The 22,716-nt window shown below is 40.2% G+C and overlaps 1 protein-coding gene and 1 pseudogene across 2 annotated transcripts in view; both read right to left on the bottom strand.

Moving 5' to 3' along the window:
- Tmprss11a (transmembrane serine protease 11A) overlaps positions 1 to 22,716 on the bottom strand; it is a 74,609-nt gene that overhangs the window by 34,169 nt on the left and 17,724 nt on the right. For both annotated transcript variants that reach the window (XM_021262286.2, XM_021262283.2), the window contains exons 4-5: positions 8,462 to 8,529; positions 1,648 to 1,808 (exon numbers count right to left, since the gene is read on the bottom strand). In XM_021262286.2, coding sequence (XP_021117945.1) covers positions 1,648 to 1,808; positions 8,462 to 8,529 — 229 coding nt within the window. The remainder of the gene's footprint in view (positions 1 to 1,647; positions 1,809 to 8,461; positions 8,530 to 22,716) is intronic.
- On the bottom strand, positions 2,811 to 7,219 carry LOC106009793 (methylcytosine dioxygenase TET1 pseudogene; annotated as a pseudogene).

Consider the following 22,716-nt stretch of genomic DNA (forward strand, 5'->3'; position numbering starts at 1 on the left):
CATGTGTCTCACCACCTCACAAAGAAGGTGGATTAAGCAGTTGACAGGCTCCTCCCTCCTGTTTGGGAGAGGTCTATAGCTTTACTTCCTGAGTAGCTGGCTCTTTGTCACATCAGCAAATGTGTCTGTCTGTTTCATGACTTCAGAATCTCACTTCCTGGTGAAGTTTCCTTGTGAAGAGTCAGCTAGACCCTTGGAAGGCTGGGCATCCTGCTTCATGTTTGTTATAAATCACTTGCTTGACTGTCTTAAATCTGGTGTGTGTTGGGATTTGTAGAGGAATTGTGTACTTGGCTACTTACTAGAAGCAGATGCTGAGAAAGCAGCTTAGCATACAAGGGTAAACGGGTTTCTGTCCAGCTGATTTCTCAGAATCTCTAACACGCTGATGTAAGGGGTGGATTTCCAAGGGACAAATATCATACACAAAATTTATAAAGTGTGTTTAAGCACAGAGCCCCTTTTTAATAAAGCCTATCAAGAAATTAGAGATATAAGCTCCTTTTAATTATTAAATTCCCCAACCTTTTTGCTTGATTATTACATCTATGAAGTTCAATTTTCCTACTTCATTGGAACATAGAAATTCAATCATATACTGCATGTAAGGAGCATAGCGATGGACCCTGATAAACATTCCTTCTCTTCCATTTAGGCAAGTGATGGTAGTGTAATGAGCTAAGGGTGATCAGAAGAGAGGAGTGGACTGATGGATAAATGGTTCCAGGGATATTTTTTCTAGTTTAGTGATTTTTAAAGCATTACTTATCTGATAGCTTCAGCAACACCATTTTCTCACAGGAAAGAAGCTAACAAAAACTTCATAATATGGCCATATATATATATACACAAATTTATCCTTTGTGTGTGTGTGTGTGTGTGTGTGTGTGTGTGTAGGTATTAGAGATTAAACTTGAACCCAGGGCCTTGAACATTCTAGACAAGTAGTCTACCAGTGAGCTGAATCCCCAGCCCTTTTTATGTTGAGGCAAGGTCTCACTTTGTTGCCTAAGCAGGTTTCTAACTTGCTACTTTCCTGCCTCAGTCTCCTAAGTGGCTAGAATTGGAGGCCTACACCACTGCAGTCAGCTAAGCCATACTTTGTAAAGGCAATAAATGAAATTTTTTTTTCAGAAAGTCTTATACCGCAATACAGTTCCCCACTCTGTCAACTGAGCTATCAAACGACGTTTCATACAGCAATACAAATATTGCTCAACCATTCCTTGGCATTTCCACTTGGTTAATCAGGGAGGCAGTGTCTGGGTCAGATTAACCCTCTGTTGGTAATAAAAGCTTGTCTTTATTTTGTGATGAATGTTAATCAACTACTTTCAGAGAAATCACTTGATACATCAGTCATGTTCTCATTACAGAATAGTACACCCTAGAACTATCACTTCTTTAAGCTGATTTTTTCCGTGTGAATTATATTCATCCTTTATAATTTTTGTGGTGTTAAAATTTTAACTCAGGTTCTTGAGCATGCTAGGCAAGTATTCAGCCAAACCAAGCTATATTCCCAGTCCTCCTCCAGGTGCGTTCTAGCTATTATTTAGAATGAAAATAATGACAGGTGAATTTGTGATTGCACAAAATGTGAACTTAATAGAGAAATTCACATTCCATAGAAAGGCACATACTTACCATTAACTTGAACTGATGAAATATTTATTGGCAAAGTTCTTGTATTCCTTATCTTCCGATTTAAGGTGCTATGGATTTTCTTCTCTCTTATTTTCCTCTGCCAAGTGGATGGGAACTGGAATACCATGATGATGTCTGCTGTCACACTATGTCCCTCTGGACTATGACACATACGAGAAAGGTACATAGTCAGATAATGCTACTGGTATTGTCCTACGTGCTTTCTTATGTCTTCTTCCCTGATTTGTGCCTTAATTGCTGAGAATGCCAGGTGTTAAACCTCCCACTTGTACATTCTTCTATATGACACTGACTGACTTAAGACCATTTTACAGTTCTCTTGTCCAGCCTTTGTATGTTTTGAGTGCAGATTTACCACTAATGTAAAGGCTTGTTGCAGAACTTAAGACTCAGGCATAAAAAGTCATCATCAAGATAAAAATCTCCGAGGGTTGAAAGAAACCACCACATTATCTTAGGCCAATCAGTTACATATCTGATACCTAGAGTCAGCTTTACATGGTCCATGACAGGTGATCCTCCAACCCTGGCACCATGGTTAAAATGATGGAAATGTCCTTCCCTATGGAGGCTGGCTTCTCTTTGGTCAGGTCTGATTTTATGAATTCTTTATTTTGAATTGAAATATGTCTCTCTTTATCTTCCATGACATAAGTCTTAGGTCTATCAGTTGGGGACCTACATAAAACATTAATTCCTTCTTCCATGTAAAATACTTAAAGAAAGCAATAATATATAGTTTTCCACTCTCCTCCAGATTAAACATGCCCAGTTTCTTGAATTTTTAATATAAACAGGTTCAACTTCCTTCACCTGTGGAACTGAGTTTTCACCTACTTTTAAAATAGAAAAATTGTTATTGTTCTTATAAAATTTAATTAATATACATTCAACTGCTTTGTCTCCTATTTTTTTGTATTTAAAACTATGAAACTTTTATTTTTGCTTAAAATGTGCACCTTCTACCAATTGTCAAAATATAGTCACAGTTAAGTACCTACCCCTTTGAAAAAATTTTTTTTTACCTCGGCCTTGAAATGGGTGAGATGAAGATTTAGTAAACGACAACATGATTTTCTTTTAACAGCACCTTGAAAAAATACACTGCACTAGCAAAGGCATTGAGAAGGGGGCAAAAGCCTTCAGACCCAGTGGTTTTAGGGCCCTGCGACACGTGTGAGGGCGTAAGGGGACACGGTGACAACGTTGTCATAAGTTAACGTTAATGCTTTGTGAGAAGGGATTTGGTTCAATTCTTTTACTTCAAGGAACAAGGCAGTGCCCTCATCAGCTGCCTGCTCTTTCCGCCCTGAGGCCTTCGTTTTCTTATTCTTGGCTTCTTTAGCCTCAGACTTTATCTTGTTGAGTTCGAAACCGTGTTGGGGCTGACTCAGGTTTTTCTGTTGGTAAAAGACGAGGGAGAGGTGCATGGGGTGGTTGCGGTTGGGGTTGGCCACAGGGGTGGTGGCCTGGAGCTCGCAGCGCGAGCACTCGATCAGCACTGAGCCATGCGTGGGCGCGATGGCCACCCCGCCCACGCTGGCGTCCAGGAAGATGTGCTCACTGTCCAACCAGTACTCGTCCAGGTAAGGCAGCTTCTCCTCAGCAGGGGACAGGAGCTCCTCAGACAGGGCGTCGCCTGACAGTGGCTCATCCCCTTCCCAGTGCAGCTCCTCCTCATCCACCAGGCAGGATGCGAGGAAGAGGGGCTGCTGGCCCGGATGTTCAGGCCAGGGGGAGGCTCGGGGTAAGCCAGGGGCTTCAGCACGGGTCAGGACAGGGTGGGGACAGCAGCTGCTGCACTCTCCCCAGCAGCTACGTGAGCACCTGCGGGTGCTGTGGAAGGCGTGGTGCAGAGGGCAGGGCTGCTTCTCCCGGGAATGTAAGCAAGCCTATCTTAGGGTACCTAACTGGAGTTGCTGTGAGGGAGGAGGCTTCGGGGGCAGAAGACTGGAGACAGGTTTGCCTCTTTCTCAGGGTGAGGCATGGATGGGACAGATGAGTAGCATTTAGTGTTGTCTGAGCCTGACAGATGAGTAGCATTTAGTGTTGTCTGAGCCTGGGATGGGAAGTGATGTCGCCTGGCTGTTGTTGGCCACGGCAGAGTTGTTATTCCGCTTGACCCGAGGACTCTGCCTCTTCTCCACCGCCCTGATCTTGCGCTCCAATACCTCAGTCATCATCGCTGCCCGCTGCTTCCCAGAGCGAGGGACTGGCTGCGTGAAGCGCGTCCTCTTCCTCCGTGTGGGCTGGAGGACCTGCACGGCCCCGGACTGGATCTTGGCTTCCATGCCTTCCTTGGAGCCGAACTCATCCTTGTCGGACAGTCTGTACAACGGGAGGATGTGGAGCTGTTCATCCTCAGGGACAACGCCCAGTGAGCGGTTATCTTCTCAGGTCAGAGTGCTCACCACAGTGCTCCCGTGGTTCACGTTGTGGATGTCCCAATGCGGATGTGCACAGAAGTCCAGGCAGGCAGTGACCCCGGGGAAAGGGCGACCTTCCTTTGCACCAAGCCGGCATTCTCGGGCAGCGTGTTCATATAATACCTGGTTTTGGTAAGCAGCAGGCGCATATTGCTTATAAATTGGAGCTAATTCTGTAGCCAGATTCTGTAAATTATCTTCCAGGTTCTTTTCCATGGCCACGTGTTCCTTACAGACTCGTTCCGGTTTCACATATCTTCTTTCTGGATTACATCCTTTAGTAATTCTTTCATTGTAGCTGTGTAGGGGAGAACTTGGATCCATTCTAAATCTTCTGGGGCTTGGGCTTCTACCAAATTTGCACCCATTGAAATGCATGCTCCATGAGCAGCCAAAAGAAAATGAAGCTCCACACCTCTCCAGGTCAATTTCTTGACATGTGCAGGTACGGTTTTCATTGAGGATACATCTTCGGTCTGTCGGGTGAGCATTGTATGACTTTAGGTTCTCCGTGAGCTCCGTGTACAGTCTGTCCGCCATCGGTAGTGGGATGCCATCCCACATGATGAGCACCACTATCACAGCCGTCTCGCACTGGTGGCCTGGGCGCTGCCAGACCAAACAGAGAACCTTCTCTTCCTCACTGCTTCTTCTGATTACCCACTCAGTGACTGGACACCCCTGAGAGCTCTTTCCTTCTTTTCCGGTGTGCACAACTTTTTCTATCCTTATCGCCTTTCCTTTTTGGCCATACCCATTCTCCATGATTTCCCTGACAGCAGCAACACTTGGTCCTGCCCCAGGTATGTATAATATGGGCCTTTGTCTTTTTGTATACCTCCATCAGGACAGTCGCAGGCTGGCACTTCCGGATCTTTTGTTGCAGCCACTAGGTTTTTGGCAGGGTTAATGAGGAACTTCATGGCATAATCATGAAAATTCTTCTGTGCACTGTCCACAGGGGAAAACTCGGATGCTCCAATACCAGGTGAGCAGACTTCCTCTTCCTCTTTCTCCTTTGGGGGAAACCACTGTGATTCCGCCTGAACTGACTGCATTCAAGTTCCTGAGAATCTGTGCTGGGTCTGGTAAGAGGGTTTCTGGAGAGACAGTGGGTGGCGCTGCCAGTCTCTGTGGTCTGAGGTGCTCTAGGGCATCCTGCAGAAACCGTGTTTGGTCAGTGCCGGCCACCAGGTTAGCACACTGGTTAGGTGGACAGGAGGGCGGGGGCAAGGGGTGAACTTTCAGGTTGCCATTGACTGTTGCCTGTACCTGAGGGCTGTGGGCTTTATACACACACACCTACTGGTGGGATTTGGCCTCAGGATAAAACACTGGAAGGGAATCCAGTGGTTTAACCTTCACCACCATTTTCTCCTGTGCTAATTCAGAATGTTGCTCAAATTTGATCTGACTGAGGGGAGGAAATAATTTTTTGTGTTGTAGGGTGGTAGTGGCTTGAGCCAGTGGTTTCAGAACTTTGGAAAAGGGAGGAATTTTTCCCAGGAGAAGAGGAAAATCATGTGGACCAAACTCACCAAATCTTTGAAATTTGGAACCAATCCAAATGTCATGTAACTTACTATACTCATAGGACATATGCTCCTGCTGCTTCTAATTGTTTTCTTGACAGGTTATGACCATGGGTTTCTTTTCCCGCCGATCTCTTCTGGGGGTAGACTTTGCCTTTTTCTGGGTTGTGTTCTTTTGCTTTCCTAATGATGAACTGTGATTGTTTTGCACACTTGAATGTGGTTTCTGTGGCACCGTGCCCTTCTCCTGAGTATGTTTTTGCTGTGCATTATGCGCCACAAGGCTTGTTGGTGGACTCTCAGCATTCTTGTCTTCTGGCTTTATATAATTTAATAATCGATGCAAGTTGTGTTAGCTGCGTTGCAACATCTTCCTCAATTTGGCTGTAAGATGTGTCCTGACTTGATGGATCTTCCTTGGAATTCAAAATTTCACTCCTGACCAGCAATTAGTTACAGTATCCCAATTTATAACTTGTTGGTGGCAACTGATGCAAATCATCAAGACCAGTCCCAGTTCCACAACACTTTTGTAAGTATTTGAAGAATTAGATTTTGGTATTAAAAAAGATATTGAATTTTTGACTTTTGGATGTTCGAGAGGCTTGGTGGGTGCTTGGTGAGTAGCAGAGCCAATCGGTGACTTGGACAGAGTGTTCTGGCCATTGAACACCGCTGTCAGGCGTGAACTTCACTTTTCCAGAGAAGGACAATGAGGAAGGCTTTGCGGCTCCCCATGGAAGTTAGGGTCTTGAAGGTCTTTTCTTATGGAGTAGAGGATGGCTTTGCAGCTGTTAAGCAGACTAGCTGTTCTCTGAGCTGTTTTTCCTCCTTCTCTGACTTGGATGGTAAGGAGTTCTCTGATAGGGCTTCAGAGAGTTGTGTCAGGGCCTCGATGGCGACCACTTACTCCAGCATGAGCCTCCTGTGTTTCATGAGGGAGAGGACTGTGGGCTGCATGGGGGAGCAATCTTGAGGGTCTTTACTCACTCTGTTCTAGGGGGTTTTAGGTTGGTCACCTTCACTGTGTGTGCTGGTCTGACTTTAAATTTGGAGAAACTTCAGATTTGCAATTAAAGCCAGACTTTTGGAAGATGAAGATGTAACTCTTGTCCTTGAGGTGTCACAGCTCGTACCAGAGACAGTGGAGCCCATGGCATTGTTATGGTTCTCAGTGTCTTTCAGGGGTTTGTAGGGATGGTTTTCCAACACCTTGCTGAATTCTTCAATACTGAATTTGTTAAATGATATGTTTGCTTCAGCTGCTAGACAGGGCACATTTTTAATGCCATTTCTTATGGTTTGTGCAAACAGTTTTGGAGGTTTGTTTGGCTTCTTATCCTCTTCAGGCTGTTTTGATTTTTCAGCTTTGGTGACATCTGCACTGAAGTTGCCATTGACATGCTCGAATAAATGCGATTTCTTGTTTTACATCCACCTCTCCACCTCGATACCTGTCATGCTTTTTTCATTTTTCGTCACATTTTCAAGGGGCTGTGTGTTTACTTCCAATCTTTGTTCTTCCTCATGACCACTGCTACTGTATTCCATGGATTCTGACTTGAGGCCATTTACTGGTTTGTTTTCAAAATCTGCCTTGGTGGGTGAAGACCTGGAGGCTCTTCTGGACTTGCCTCATGACCAGTCACAGGGAGACCTCAGGACTCCCTTGCCTCCTATTTTATACAATAAAATATCTAAGCTAATGAATTTTTTAGCTATACAAGCAAATCACTTTCTGAGACATTTTAGCTATTATGATCCATTTAGGCTCTGGAATATGAAGATAAATATAATTATAATTTTATGTCAAATTGACCGTAAATCACAGTATTTAACACTATTCATCAGATAGACTTTCTCTGGACCTCTACAAGAATTACATAATGATAAGAGCTGTAAATAAAAAAAATTCTTAAAATTGTGATAATGTGTTGAAATGCTATGGCCGATCAGAATTTGAAAATAGAGTGCATGAAATCTAGAAAGTTCCAGTATTCATATGCTTTTAAACCTCCTAAATAATCCTAATAATACTAGAAAATCCTGATGGAAGTCAGTAAAAATGTGAAGAACTCTAAATTCTAAGTAAGTCTACCAATAAGGCAGTAATAGTCTGCTGGTAAGAAAAGCAGTTATTTCCTACAAATGAACCCATGTCTGAACCTAGTCTTTTTCTTTAAGAAGATGAGTTCAGGTCTATACATGTTCATGTGTTTGTGTCTATGATATACATGCTGTGCTGCATAATTTTCAAAATAACACAACTGAAACCTCTGAGCAATTGCTGCCACTGATGTGAGTCTCCCCATGCACCACAACAAAAAGAATACTTATTTCAACAGGAACATATTTTTGTCTGGGCATGCCTCTTGTCACTAGGGCTTCAGAACATGTAAAACTTATGGTCTCATTTTGTAGCCAATTTTGCCTTCTTCATACTTTTGAAATGAGTTATCTGTCAAAAAGCATACAGCTTTGTTCTTGCTGCTGGGTGGGTTTTCCTAAGGCTGTGGGCTTTGGTAGATTCTAGGCCTAACTTCCAGGCCTTACAGCTAGTTGACAGATTTAGTTGCTGTTATGTGACTTGGTGTAACTGTCCCTTGGGGAACTCAATTCATCACTTTTCCTCATCGTCAAGTTACTGAATATTTTTAAAAAATACAAAGTGGTGGTCAGCCCTACATCTTGAGATTGTTGTGGAGATAATATTTATGAGAAATCCTAGCCAAGAGCCTATTCCATAGAGTCACACAATATGTAAGGGTCCTCATGTCTGTCCTTTGCCCTTGTGCTTTCAGGCTCATGACCACACCTCTGCCCAAGTATACATACGTCAGTCTGACTACTTGGTTCTTGATATAGTGCTTGCTTAAGGCCGAATCAATAAATATCTCATCCACCTGTTGTTACAGAAAGAAAGAAACTATGTGTTAATGAGATGTTTTATAATAGGACTGTATTGTTGAATAAATGTTAAAGCAACAGGAAACATTTTCAAAGGAGCAATATCATTTGGATCAGTGATTCTTAACCTTCACAGTACAATGGAATTATTTGCTAAATTAAAAATAAATTACGCATCCTGCAGCTCTTATCCCAGAATTTTGGTTTCAATTGATCTGGTAAAGACCCCAAGGCAATCATATTTTTAAAATTTCCCTCAGGGAATTCTAATGTCTGGGTCAGGTATTTGGAGTCAAAGATATCATCTCAAAATCTGTAGCACAAGGCTTTGAAAAGTGGTGAGGAGAAGCCAAACTCCATCCTGGGCTTGATCCTCTTCTGGATCATGAACAAGGAGACCTTGGAAAAGGTACTGAACAGATTTGAGCTTCAATTTCCTGACTTGTAAGACAAAGATACTGATATGTTACTCAAAGGTGAGGAGTAGACACATACAGTATAAAGGGCTGAGTATGTGTTTGTAGGCAACTGCTGGTGGGGCTCTAGCTCTCGTATTGTCATTGGTGGTCTCAACTTTCTCTCAGAAACTTTAAAGGAGTTCTAGGGCACAAGGAACGGGCATTAGGGATTTAGGAGAGAGAAATACTTTTAAATTGTTGTGGATTATAGATTTTGCAGTAAATAAGAAAGGAAGAAAGAGTGAGGTGATGTCGGAATATCAAGTCAAAGTGGTGTTACTCAGATTATGAGACCCAGGAAGAAGAGAGAGAGCAACTGCTTTTGGGCTTCTGTGCAGTTTTAACTGTCAGCCACAGCTCAGGATCTATCATGCCCAGAGTTTCCTTAAATTATCCCCTCATATTCACTTGGTGAAAACAGTGTGTTGTCGGAATGCAGGTCTGGTAATTCCTGTTGGAGATTAGGTGAGCTGAATGTGAAAAGCAAATAAATTCTGAAGGAAGTGGAAGGAAAACTAACTCTTTTCTGAAACACACACACACACATGCACACACACACATGCACACGCACACACACACAGGCACACACACTCACAGAGGGAAGGCTGTTTCCATGACCAAGCGACAAGCTATGACATCTTTAGCTCTATCAGGACTTCATGGATCTTCATTAGGAACCAAAATATTTATTACCTAGTTTAATCCTCATGATTACTCAGTGAAATAAGAATTGTTTTGATTCCTGTTTCACTAAAAGAGGAAACTGAGACTCACACATTTTGTGAACTTCTAGGCTTCATTCATGCAGATAGTAATCAACTGAGACTTAAACACAGGCCTGCTATCTGTAGGGTCCCAATCTCTCCACTTAGTCACACTGTCTCATTGTTAATGTGATACAAACTTATTTCAGTTTCTTTCCTTGCAAACATAGCAATAAATTTTCAAATAAGTAGTTCATTGACTTGAAGATAACCTAGTATAATAATTCTAAAGATATACATATGGTAATAGCCTCAAACAGAAGATCTGAGGCAACATTTAAAATATAGATAAATTGAGTGCAGAGCAGGCTTCTGGGTAGGCATGCTGCAGCTCCCAGCACAGAGGAGGCTTTGGGGTCAGCATGCTATAGTTCCCAGCACAGAGGAGGCTTCTGGGTAGGAGTGCCACAGCTCCCAGAGCAGAGGAGGCTTCCAGGTCAATGTGCCATGGCTCCTGGTGCAGAGGAGGCTTCTGGGTTAGTGTGCTGCAGCTCCCAGTGCAGAGTAGGCTTCCGGGTCTGCATGCCACAGCTCCCAGCACAGAGGAGGCTTCTGGGTCAACATGTGGTGGCTCCCAGTGTGGAGGAAGCTTTTGGGTTAGTGTGCCACAGCTCCCAGTGCAAAGGAGGCTTCCAGGTTGGTGGGCCAGAGCTTCCAGCACAGAGGAGGCTTCCAGGTCAGCATCCCAAACCTCCCACCTCAGAGGAGGGGGCGCCCCACAGGGGACAGCAGAACACCCCCTCCAGTTGAAATGAGAAGACATGTAAACAAGCCTCAAAAACAGACTTCCAGATCACCTACAGCAACCCCAAAGGGAGATGAGATGGAACAATTTGATACTCAACCACCTGGATTTCCTGAACTAGCAATGAAAGAGGATCTGGAAAAAATGAAATCAGAAATAATTTCTCAGATAACATCAGAGATTGTGCCCATAGTGCAAGACATGATTTATAAATCTAGAGTGAATACAGATTAAAAAAAAAGAGGAGTTGAGAAACATGATGGAATCCCAACATAGGAAACAAATGGAATCCATAAAACAGATTCAAACAGATATCAGCAGATTAAAAACTCCATTGAAAGTCTTTGCAGCAGAATGAGCCAATGTGAAGACAGAATTTCTGATATAGAAGATAAGACTGCAATTAGTGACCAGGAAAAAAACCACTTCTTTAAAATTGTAAAGGACCATGAGAAATCAATCTAGCAGCTGCTGGATGATGCAAAGAAGAATAATATAAGACTGACTGGAGTCAATGAAGAAACAGGAGAGAGTGCAGATGACATAAAAAAACTTTTCACAGAAGTGATGGCAGAAAACTTCCCAAGCAGGGGAAAAGAACTTGACATACAGATAAGTGAAGCATAGAGGACTCCAACTAGCCTTGATCAAAAAAATCTACACATAGGCATATAATTGTTAAGATTCCAGAAACTCAACAGAAAAACAAAATTCTACAAGCATTTAGAGAAAAGAAACAAATCACATACTAAAGAAAGCACATCAAAATCACAGTAGACTTCTCAACTCAAATCCTCAAATCCTCAAATCCTCAAGGCAAGAAGAGCTTGGAGTGATGTATTTCAAGCCCTAAAGGAAAACAGCCTCCAACCCATATTGATGTACCCTGTAAAACTACCTTTCCAAATTGATGGTGAAATAAGATACTTTCATGACAAAGAGCACCTTAGGAACTTTGTGAATACTAAACCAGCATTCCAAAAAAATTTTAGACAAAATCCTAGGAAAAGACAGCAAGGATCACAACCCTAGCAAGCCCAGCAGAATGAATCCACTGGGCATGACAAGAAATTAAAAGAACAGGGGGAGAATCCAATGAAAAGAAAAAGTCGTGACAATGATAAGTCAATGTGTATCAGTTATAGCCATCAATGTTAATGGTCTGAACTCACCAATCAAAAGAATTAGATTGGCAGAATGGGTGAAGAAGCAAGATCCAACAATATGCCTCACGCATGAAACACAATTCAAAAACAAACTCATAGACTGAAAGTTAAAGAGTGGAAAACAATACTCTATGTGACAGGAACCCGAAAAAAAGCAGGAGTAGCTATCCTCTTTGCAAATCAAGTGGATTTCAAACCTATAGTGATTAAGAGAGACAAAGAAGGACACTACATCCTTGTAAAGCAACAATCCAAGAGGAAGAGATGACAATCATAAATATCTATGCACCAAAATCTAGTGCACCAAACTATATAAAACAAATACTAGTGGACATGAAAAATCATATAAGCACTGATACAATAGTAGTGGGGGACCTCAAAACCCCATTGTCACAAATAGATAGATCAACTAGACAAAAAATAAGTAATGAAATACTAGAACTCAATCAAACTCTTGAACAAATGAACTTAGCAGATGTTTACAGAGTATTTCAACCCACAAAATCAAAATACACATTCTTTTCAGCGGCACATGGATCGTTCTCCAAAACAGACCACATACTTGCTCATAGAACATGTTTAGGTAACTGTAAAGGAAATTAAGTTATCCTCTGTATATTATCAGACCATAGTGTGATGAAATTAGAGATCAATAGCAAAAGAAACCACAAGAATTTCATAAACACATGGAAATTGAACAACACACTTCTGAATAACCACTGGGTCACAGAGGAAATTAAAGAAGAAATGAGACAGTTCCTTCAATTAAATGACAATGACAATACAACATATCAGAATCTATGGGACACAATGAAAGCAGTCTTACGAGGGAAATTCATAGCAGTTTATATGCATATTAGGAAAACAGAATGAGTCCAATTAAACAACGTGATGCTGCACCTCAAGCTTCTAGAAAAAGAAGAACAGGACTACCCCAGAGCTCATACAAGGGAGGAAATTATAAAGATCAGGGCAGAAATCAATGCAATGGAGACTAAGTAGACAACACAAAAAATCAATGAAGCCAAGAGTTGGTTCTTTGAAAGAATCAACAAAATTGACAAACCCTTAGCCAACCTTGTCAGAAAAAGGAAAGGAAAGGCCCAAATCCATGCAGTTAGGAATGAAAAGGGTGAAAATACAACAGACCCAGCAGAAATCCAGAGGATCATCAATACCTGCTTTGAGAACCTATACACCAATAAGATGGAAAACATAGAAGAAATGGACAGTTTCTTAGACACACATGAATTACCAAAGTTGAATGAAGAAGACCTAAAAATTCTAAACAACCCAATATCAATCAATGAAATTGAAAACATAATTAAAAACTTACCAACCAAGAAAAGCCCAGGTTGTGATGATTTCACTCCTGAATTCTACAAGATATTTAGAGAGGAACTACTGCCACTACTGTTTAAATTTTTCAATGAAATTGAAAGGAAAGCAATACTCCTGAATTCATTCCTGGATGCAAGCATCACCTTGATTCCCCAAGCACAGAAAGACCCAACTGAAAAAGATATCTATAGGCCAATCTCACTAATGAACATAGATGCAAAAATCCTTACTAAGATACTGGCAAATAGAATGCAGGAGATCATCAAGAAGATCATACACCATGACCAAGTGGGATTCATCCCAGGGATGCAGGGATGGTTCAACATACAGAAATCAATCAGTGTAATACACAATTTCAACCGAGCCAAGGACAAAAACCATATGATCATCTCAATAGATGCAGAAAAAGCATTTGACAAAATCCAACACGCATTTATGATAAAAACCCTACAAAAATTAGAATAGATGGTCTCTACCTCAATCTGATAAAACCCATCTATGGAAAACCAACAGCCAATATCATACTAAATGGTCAAAAACTGAAATCCTTCACACTCAAATCAGGAACAAGACAAGGATGTCCACTATCACCACTGCTGTTCAATATAGTTTTGGAAAGATTAGCTTCAGCAATTAGATAAGAGAAAGAAATAAAAGGAATAAAGATAGGAAATGAAGAAATCAAATTGTCATTATTTGCAGATGACATAGTACTCTATATCAAAGACCCCAAGAACTCCACCAAAAGTATTCTGGACTTAATAACTAAATTCAGTAAAGTAGCTGGATACAAGGTTAACACCCAAAAATCAATAGCTTTCCTCTACAGGAACAACAGACTCACTGAGAGAGAAATAGGGCAAGCAATTCCTTTCCCAATAGCATACAAAAAACTGAAATACCTAGGAATCAACCTAACAATAGAAATCAAAGACCTCTTCTCTGAAAACTATAGCACTTTGAAAAGAGAGATTAGAGATGATATCAGAAAATGGAAAGATGTCCCTTACTCCTCTGTAGGAAGGATCAACATAGTGAAAATGGCCATACTTCCAAAACTGCTATATAGTTTCAATGCAATTCCAATTGAGATCCCAGCAGCAAACTTCATTGACCTTGAGAAAACAGTCCAAAAATTCATTTGGAACAAGAAGAGACCTAAAATAGCAAAAGCAATTCTAGGTAACAGAGACAAGGCAGGGGTATTACAACCCCCAACTTGAAACTATACTACAAAGCTACTGTGATCAAAACAGCATGGTACTGGCAAAGAAACAGACCTGAGGACCAGTGGAACAGGTTAGAAGATGCAGAAACAACTGCAGACACACTCAACCACCTCATCTTTGACAAAGGAGCCAACCACCCTCAGTGGAGGAAAGATAGCCTCTTTAATAAATGGTGCTGGAGAAACTGGGTTTCAACTTTCCAAGGACTAAAACTAGACATATCTCTTACCATGTACTCAAGTATAATCGAAATGGATTAAAGATCTAAACATTAAAACAGAAAAGCTAATCCAGCTGGAACAGAGGTTAGGTAGAACTCTTGAAGACATTGGTGTAGGAAAATATTTTATGAACAAAACCTCAGTTGCCCGTGAACTAGCACAAACAATCAACAAGTGATATCTCTTCTTACTAAAAAGCTTCTGCACAACAAGAGTAACCACCAGCAGTGCGAAGAGACAACCCCCAATGTGGGAAAAATTTTCACCAGTTGTCCCTCAGACAAAGGTCTATTATCTTGAATCTATACAGAACTTAAAAAAATCAGACCTCCACAATTTAAAGACATAATCCAAAAATGGGCATCTGAAATGAATAGACATTTTTCAGACAAAGAAGTAGAAATGGCAAAGAAATATATGAAAAAATGTTCAACATCACTGGTCATTAGAGAGATGCAAATGAAAACAATGCTGAGATTCCACCTCACCCCAGAAAGAATGGCTGCTATCAAGAAATCAACCAATAACAAATGCTGGTGGGGCTGTGGGGAAAGATCAACCCTGCTCCACTACTGGTGGGAGTTTAGACTGGTGCAACCACTGTGGAAATCAGTATAGAGATACCTGGAAGAACTAGGACTGGAATTCCCATTTGACCCAGATACTCCCCTGCTGGGGATCTTCCCCAAGGAATTAAAAGAATCATACCACAATGATATATGTGCACCCATGTTCATAGCAGCACAGATTGTAATAGCTAAAACTTGGAAGCAGCCCAATTGCCCATCAACTGGAGACTGGATAAAGAAAATGTGGTGCTGTTTTTTAAAAAATGGAGTACTACTCAGCCATAAAAAATGAGAAATTAGAGACATTTATTGCTAAATGGATGCACATTGAGGCAATACTCTTAAGTGAAATAAATAGGACACACATGTAAATACCAAATAGTTTCTCTAGCGTGAAAAACTGAAAGTGTAAATAAGGACTATATGGTATAATAGATAATGTGAAATAGGAAGAATAGGGGCAAAGGGGAAGGGGAAGAGGGTGGAGTTGGGGAAAGGAAAGAAGGGAATGGAATTAATATGAGAAAATGAAAAAAAGAAAACAAAGTCTTCGTAAATAGGGAGAGATGGAGGGGTTGAAGGGAGGGGAGGGGGAGGGGGGAAAAATAAGAACCAAGAGAGATTATGTAAAGGTGCAAATTTCCAATGATGAATGACATTATATTGTATACCTAAAATATACCAATAAAAGGATATACAGTTTTAAAAAAACTGCAAAAAGGAAAAAATATATAGATAAATTGTTAGTATCCAAAATGTATTTTCATCTGTACCTAAATAAAGAAATCAAATTTGATTGTTCGGGTTTATATGCCAGAAATGAAACTATTTTGCAAGACATGTTTTTTCTAAGAGTATCATTGTTGTAATGATTTCATGTCACCCACAACCAGTACTATTTGTATCTAGAAGGGAAGTCTAAAATAAAAGAAAAGGGAAACTAAAAGAAAAGGGGAGAAAAGTGATTAGCTTTAAAAAGAAGAAAAGTAAATGGCAACTAGGTATAAAAAGAAGTCTGGCTTGTAACTAGTTTCAGGGTAAGATCCACCCACAATGGATTACTGGCAGTTTGTAACTTGATGGTGAAGGGACTGGATTAAGGTTTTGACTCTGTGGAAGACTATGTGCATCTAGCATTGCACCTGCTGAGAAGAGTAGCTAAACCCAGCCTCAATTTCAACTTCAAAAGGCTAGGTTTTCTGGGAAGATAGGGGCTAAAAGAAGAACACAAGCAGAATCTATGTGATCATGATGATTGAGAATTTTATTCTTTCTAATTCAAATCCCAATACCTCTCTCTAAATCAACCTTATTAATTAAGTCTGGGATGAAGCTTAATTAGGTGTCTTCAGGCAGTCCTGGGGGCACTTTGAGAAAGGAGATACAGGAACTGGTTAAAAAGGGTCCCTGTGCAAATCAATATACAATAGAGGGAAAACTGAAGAAAATGTGAATGTCAATTATTGCTGAATAGAGTTTATGTATAAATGAGCTTTCTTGAGACCCAGAAATCATGTTTCTTGGGATATTAAGATTTACACCATTGAAACATTATTTTTCTGTCACTTTAATGGCATCCCAAGTTCCTCGCAGTTTTGGAAAATGCTTTTTAAAAATTTTATCTATCTATCTATCTATCTATCTATCTATCTATCTATCTATCTATCTATCTATCTATCTGGTACCTGGGAACAAACTTAGGACTTTACACTTGCAAAGCCGGAACAGTGCCATTCAACTAAATCCCTGATCTTTTTTTTTCTTTGGTTCCGGGGATCGAACTCAGGACCCTGTGTTTGCAAGGCAAGTGTGGCACCACCGAGCTAAATCCCTGGCCCAATAATGCTTTTTTTAAAAAAAAAAATTTCAAATCTGTAAACCAGTTTGCTGTAAATTTATTATTTGCATAACCTAAGAGGCCTAGTGATATATACATCTATCCTACCTCGCCTTTCGGGGCATTTGTAGAGTTTTACTTTTGGAGTTAGTTTCCTTACACTGAACAAAGGATCCCTGCTCAGGGCAGTGCGGCTTTCTGCTGGATGATTTTGGAATGCTGAAAACTGGACTGAGATCAAGTTCTAAAAAGGCAATTGAAGGTTAGTTGGGTGTTTAATTAAAGAGTTAAGAGTTAAGGAGAGGCTGACAACTCAGATAAACAGATAAAGCCCAGCCATCAGCTCTCTTTCCCCATGCAGCTCTGTTTTCACATGTTGCTGCCTTTCCCTCTCAGCTTCTTCCCACCGGCTTCTTTCATAACAGTCTCCCTATTCCTATTGTGGATGTTTCAAGGTTGGGGCTGCAACCCTTGGATTCCTTCACTATTGAAGACTGGCAGATGGAATATGAAAGCTGTGACTTCCAACATATCACCAGAGGAGCTCCTAAGAACGGAAAAATCCAAAACATGCCATGAAAACTTTAGATCTGGTTGCTTTCTCTTAATTATAATGAGGATGTTACACAAAGGATGGTGCAGAAGACATTTTCTAAAAGCAACTATTATCCTTACCTTGGCCTTCTCTGAAGTTACATTGCCACAGGGATGGAACTCAAGGTAGAAACAGAGAGTGTAGTCAAATTGCACTGGAGCCTCCATTCACAGCATCTGCTCCTGGCCTGCCTGCTAATTTTCTACACTACAGCACAGTGTGGACCCAGCAGCCCTCATGTGACTGCTCAAGGGCCCTTTGCAGAAGATTCCTCTATTCTGTAGTACCCTCCGATCACCTGTTCTACTAGCTATGCTTTTCTGAATCACAATTATCCTTCATGGTCAATTGCAGATAGCACCTCATAATAATCTGAGGATAACTCTGTGTCCTCAGATTAACCTATCCTTCTCAGTCTGAGTTTTTAAATCCTTCTTACATCTTCTATTTCTTAGCATAGTTATTTATGTAAATAGGGTGTTTCCTTACTAAATTTCAATGCCTTTGGGTCTAGAGATAGTGATCCATGTTTCTATTTTCTGTGGTATCAGCATGATTCTTTGCATGTTATAGACAGGCAGCATGTTTTTGTTCAATGAATGAATAAATAAAAGAAAATGAAGATGTGTTCATCAGAAAGCCTTGCATTTTCTAGGAAATTTTTATAATAGTTTTAAAGATACTTGATATAAATGCTGGTAGAGCAAAAATGAAAATTGCATGTGAGTTATTCAAAGGGAGTTATTTCTTCTTGTGACCATTTTCAGGAGTTTGTTTCCTTGTGGAAAGCTCCCATGTCATGAGGATACAATCTTCTTAAGAACAAGAATAATTATCACTATTGCTTGCCAGCTGTACACCAAGTATGAATTCCCTTGTCTTTGAGCTCATTTGCTTTTCACATCACCCTCTGTAGCTAATGCTATTATTATCTGCATTATATGGATAAGGAAGTGACTTGCCCAAGTTGACAGCAGTGAGGCACAGACCCAGGACTGAAGCCCAGTCATCCAAATTCAGAGCTTTCTGGTGTCCTCTTGTCAGTTGGTGACCTCGAGTGAGCACACAGGGAAGTCTTTTTCAAGAACTTCTGCCCACTGTCAGGCAGTGAGAGCTGTCTAAGAGGACAAGAAACTGCAAAGCCAGCTCCAAAAATAAGGTCATCATCTTAGTAGCCTTTACTGCAATTTGCTACAGTTGTCATTATATCTATTTAAAACTCTAGTTATGTTTGATTGAAGAAGTTGGAGGTAAATTACTCTCTCAAGCCTGAATAGAGGATGGCCAGCCTGAGCCCTGAGTGCTGAGTGCTGACCGGTCTAACTCCCAAAGCTCTGAGCTGAGGGCTGTGTCTGCTGGTGAGAGAAGTTGGATGTGGTGTCATATGAGGTCTAGGGGTAGGGTGCTGTGGAAGTGTGACTTTCAGATTACCATAACCCAGGAGGTAATGTGATCAGCAGATAGAGTGTGACTTTTTGTCATGTTGTGTATTAGTCACTTCTTTCGTTGCTCTTGTCCTTCTTCAAAGTTTCCTTGTGGAATGCTGAAGGAAACAGACATCTGAGACCAAGTAATAGCAGTTGGGAATATATTGGGGAACCTTATATTGAGATTGGGAGACATGTAAATTTGAGAATTAAAAAGTTTGCGATTGGGCCAGGGATTTAGCTCAGTGGTTCCGCTGCCTGCCTTGCAAGCGCAAGGACCTGAGTTCAATCCCTGGTACCAAAGAAAAAAAAGAAAAAAAAAGTTTGCAATTAAAGATTATAAAATATTAACTTTCAGTGTGTCACAAAAATCTAGATCTGCAAATTACCATAAAAAGAAAAAAATCGAACTTGGATTTATTTAAGTTGTACTGAAGATACTTAAAACCAGAATACCATAGGAAAGTCATTTTTCAGAAGATTTATGTCCTTTCTAGGTTTGTTGCTCTTAAATCTCTAAATTTGATTATTCTATCTGAAATGCCATACACACTCACACACACACATACACGTGCACACACAGATGGAGATAGAAAGACACACACACACACACACACACACACACACAGAAATTTCTCTTAGCCCCTCCTATAGCATCTAATGAGGTGCCGCATTTTCTGAGTGATGAATGATAACCCACATTACCTGGCAGATCAAAGACTGCTATATTTACACATTTATTAAGAAGTTTAGAGGTGGCTCATGTCGGTTCCTTTCTCAGAAAACTTCCCTCAGAAAACATATTCATCCACATCTTTCCTCCAACTAAGGCTTGTTTATGTTGAATAAACATGCACAAAGACATCCAGTTGCTTCCTTGCTCTCTGTTGTGCGTGCTTCTACTGCTGCCTTCCCCATCAAAAGCTGAAGCCAGGAAACGAGGATGTGGACATCCTTACATAACAAGTAAATCCAATGTATTGCTTAAGAAAAGGAGGTCTATGGATTTATGATCTTTTGGATTTAAAAATTATGTAAGAGAAGAATTCATACAGGCTTTATCTCAGCTGAGTGTCTTACTGACAAGTAAAATGGCTCTGGTGAAAGAGAATGCCTCAGGAGCTACCCAGTCTCTGCTGTCATTCCAGGGGGGACCTTAACTTCTGAAGCTTAGTTCTCTTCTCTGTAAAGTGCAGATAGTAGGACCTCCTTGGTAGTGATATATTGCAGACTAGACATGAAATGTACAATACTTCACCCTTTCTGTTAGGATTCAGATGGAACACTTTGAAGGCAGAGACAGGGACATGCATCATTCATTTTAGTCATGCCTAATCTTCAGTTACAGAATGATCACATCTCTGAGCTCTCACTGAAGGACACAACCACTTTCTATAGCCTATTTGTCCAATCTCTGAATATGAAATTTCTTGCTAACCTCTTTATTATTTTTTTCTCCAAGCTTTGAAATTCCATCCTTTCTAGGAATAGGACCATAACCCAACTCCATGCATCAGACATCTTTCCTTCTTTTCTGTGCAAGTCCAAATTACAGATCACCTTCAACATTTGTGCTAAATTGAAGCTCACCTTGACCCAGTTGTTTTTTTCTCAGTAGAACTTCCTGCTGCAGGGTCCATGAGAGCCAAATCTCCCACCTTTGCCATTTAACTGAGTGTCCTGCTGGTAGACAGTGACACCTAGGTTCACACTTTTATTTGCAAACAATTTGGTTCACAAACAGAAGCGTTTGGCAAAACACTGTTTTGCAAACTTTGCATCAGGTGACAAACACAACTGTGGCCACCTTTCCCATACCTACACAAACGTGGTCATCTTTTCCAAAATTGTAAAACAAATTAAGTTTGTGAACTGAGGTACCACTACTTACCTTTCTTCATCTTTTTCTGTTTCTAAGTTCTTTGTCTCTACAACTCTGAATGCATAACCTTAAAGATATTTTGAGGATAATTTTGGGCCCTGTTTCTAGTATTTCTGAGAAGACAAAATTGCTTGGGCATAAGAGCAGATATTTTTTGGAGGGGACGTTGGTGGGGGAAGAAATCCAGTGTAAATTCCAGCTGTTGCCATTGCTAATGCTGATGGTGGTTGCCATCTTGTGTTAATTGAATAATAAAAAGAAAATAATGTATTGAGGATATGTACTTTACTAGGTATTTTGGGTAAATGGAAATAAAAGCACATGCATGATTCTTTGGATGACAAGCACCATGGAGGATGGAAGTTTATTAAGAACATGGACTCTCAAATCAGAACACGTGCTTTAACAACCTAACTGTATCATTGACCAACTGTTGCCTTGAGCAAATTAACCTTTCTATACCTTGATTTAGGGACAATGGTGGTAGCACCTTCATAAAGTTGTTATTGAACATTAGCTAAGATAATACATATAAGCCTCTCAGTGGGGTGGATGGCATTTGACGTATGGTTAATTATTACCATTATTATGGATTACAAGTTTATAATTATCACATATGTAATGATCCTATGATTTTAAATATTTTTCTTTATTCTCCAAGAGAAGTACTTTCTCAATCAGTATTACTCAAACTCATAAAATCTGAATAATAAACTAAAGCCATCTACCTATTTGTCAATCTCAATTTAAAACAATTCTATTAATGTAATTTTGTCATTACAATAATATGAAAGCCACACATATTCAGTAGAAGCTGTACTTTTATTTTTGAATTTTGTTCTTTTCCTGGGGCAGCAATATGCTGTATGATGCTCTTGCAATTCTGAGCAATGATATTCTACACTGTAATTTTAGCGCTATTTGATTGCAGATATTCAATAAATTTTATGAGATATGTAACACTTTATTATAAAAGAAGCTTTGCATTAGATGAATTTTCCCCACTGTAGGCTAATGTAAACTTCCTGAGCATGTTTAGGATAGACCAGGGTAAGCTTGGACTAATCTCTGATGTTTTTGACTTGAAGTATTTTAAGTTTTCAATAGGTCTACTGAGAAATAGCCTAGCTGTCAGCTGAGGAGCATCTTCACTGGTGTCTGGTTATTGTAGTTTTCTCTAGAGGATGCTCTGAGAGAAGAACCATGTCTGTCCCATTCATCAGGGAACCTGGATGAGTTTTAGCAGCATAGGAGCATAAACACTTTTATTATTGGATCTCCATTTGCATTCAAATCAGTGAAGCCCAAACTATGAGGAAGAGCAGGATATGCAACCTGTCTTTCTTGACCACCTAATTTGCACCCATACAGAAAAGAGAAAAATCTGGTTTTATTAGGATTTAGCAACAATAAACAGGAGTGGCTCAGGATGAGGCATGAGCCCATCCTGTATTTCTTTTAAAGCAAACTTACTGGAAGGTGGGGAGAAAATAACATCTGCCTTATTGAAAGAAGAGTAAAATAATATAAAACTTTTCCTACCATGAGAACCCTTGGTGACCTTATTTGAAATTCATCTGCACTTATTGTTCCTCATCGTACACTTTAATCCTTAATTATATCATGTCATGTTTTTCATTTTCAGGCATATTACTCATGTCTGCAAAGTGATTAGGACCAGGTGCCAAGAAATTCAATGACTTTAGTAATTATACCATATATTAAATTATTTACCTGATTATATTTGAAAAATAGGTTACTAGTTGTTGTCTAAAATGATCTTAGTTTGTTACAAAGAAAGATTAGTATTAACAAAACCTCAGTTGCCCGTGAACTAGCACAAACAATCAACAAGTGGGATCTCTTCTTATTAAAAAGCTTCTGCACAGCAAGAGAAACCACCAGCAGTGTGAGGAGACAACCCCCAATGTGGGAAAAATTTTCACCAG

Source organism: Heterocephalus glaber, unplaced genomic scaffold (genome assembly GCF_053883595.1).
Source record: "Heterocephalus glaber isolate CG9 unplaced genomic scaffold, H.glaber_assembly_v1.0 deba00001509, whole genome shotgun sequence".
Lineage (NCBI taxonomy): Eukaryota > Metazoa > Chordata > Mammalia > Rodentia > Bathyergidae > Heterocephalus > Heterocephalus glaber.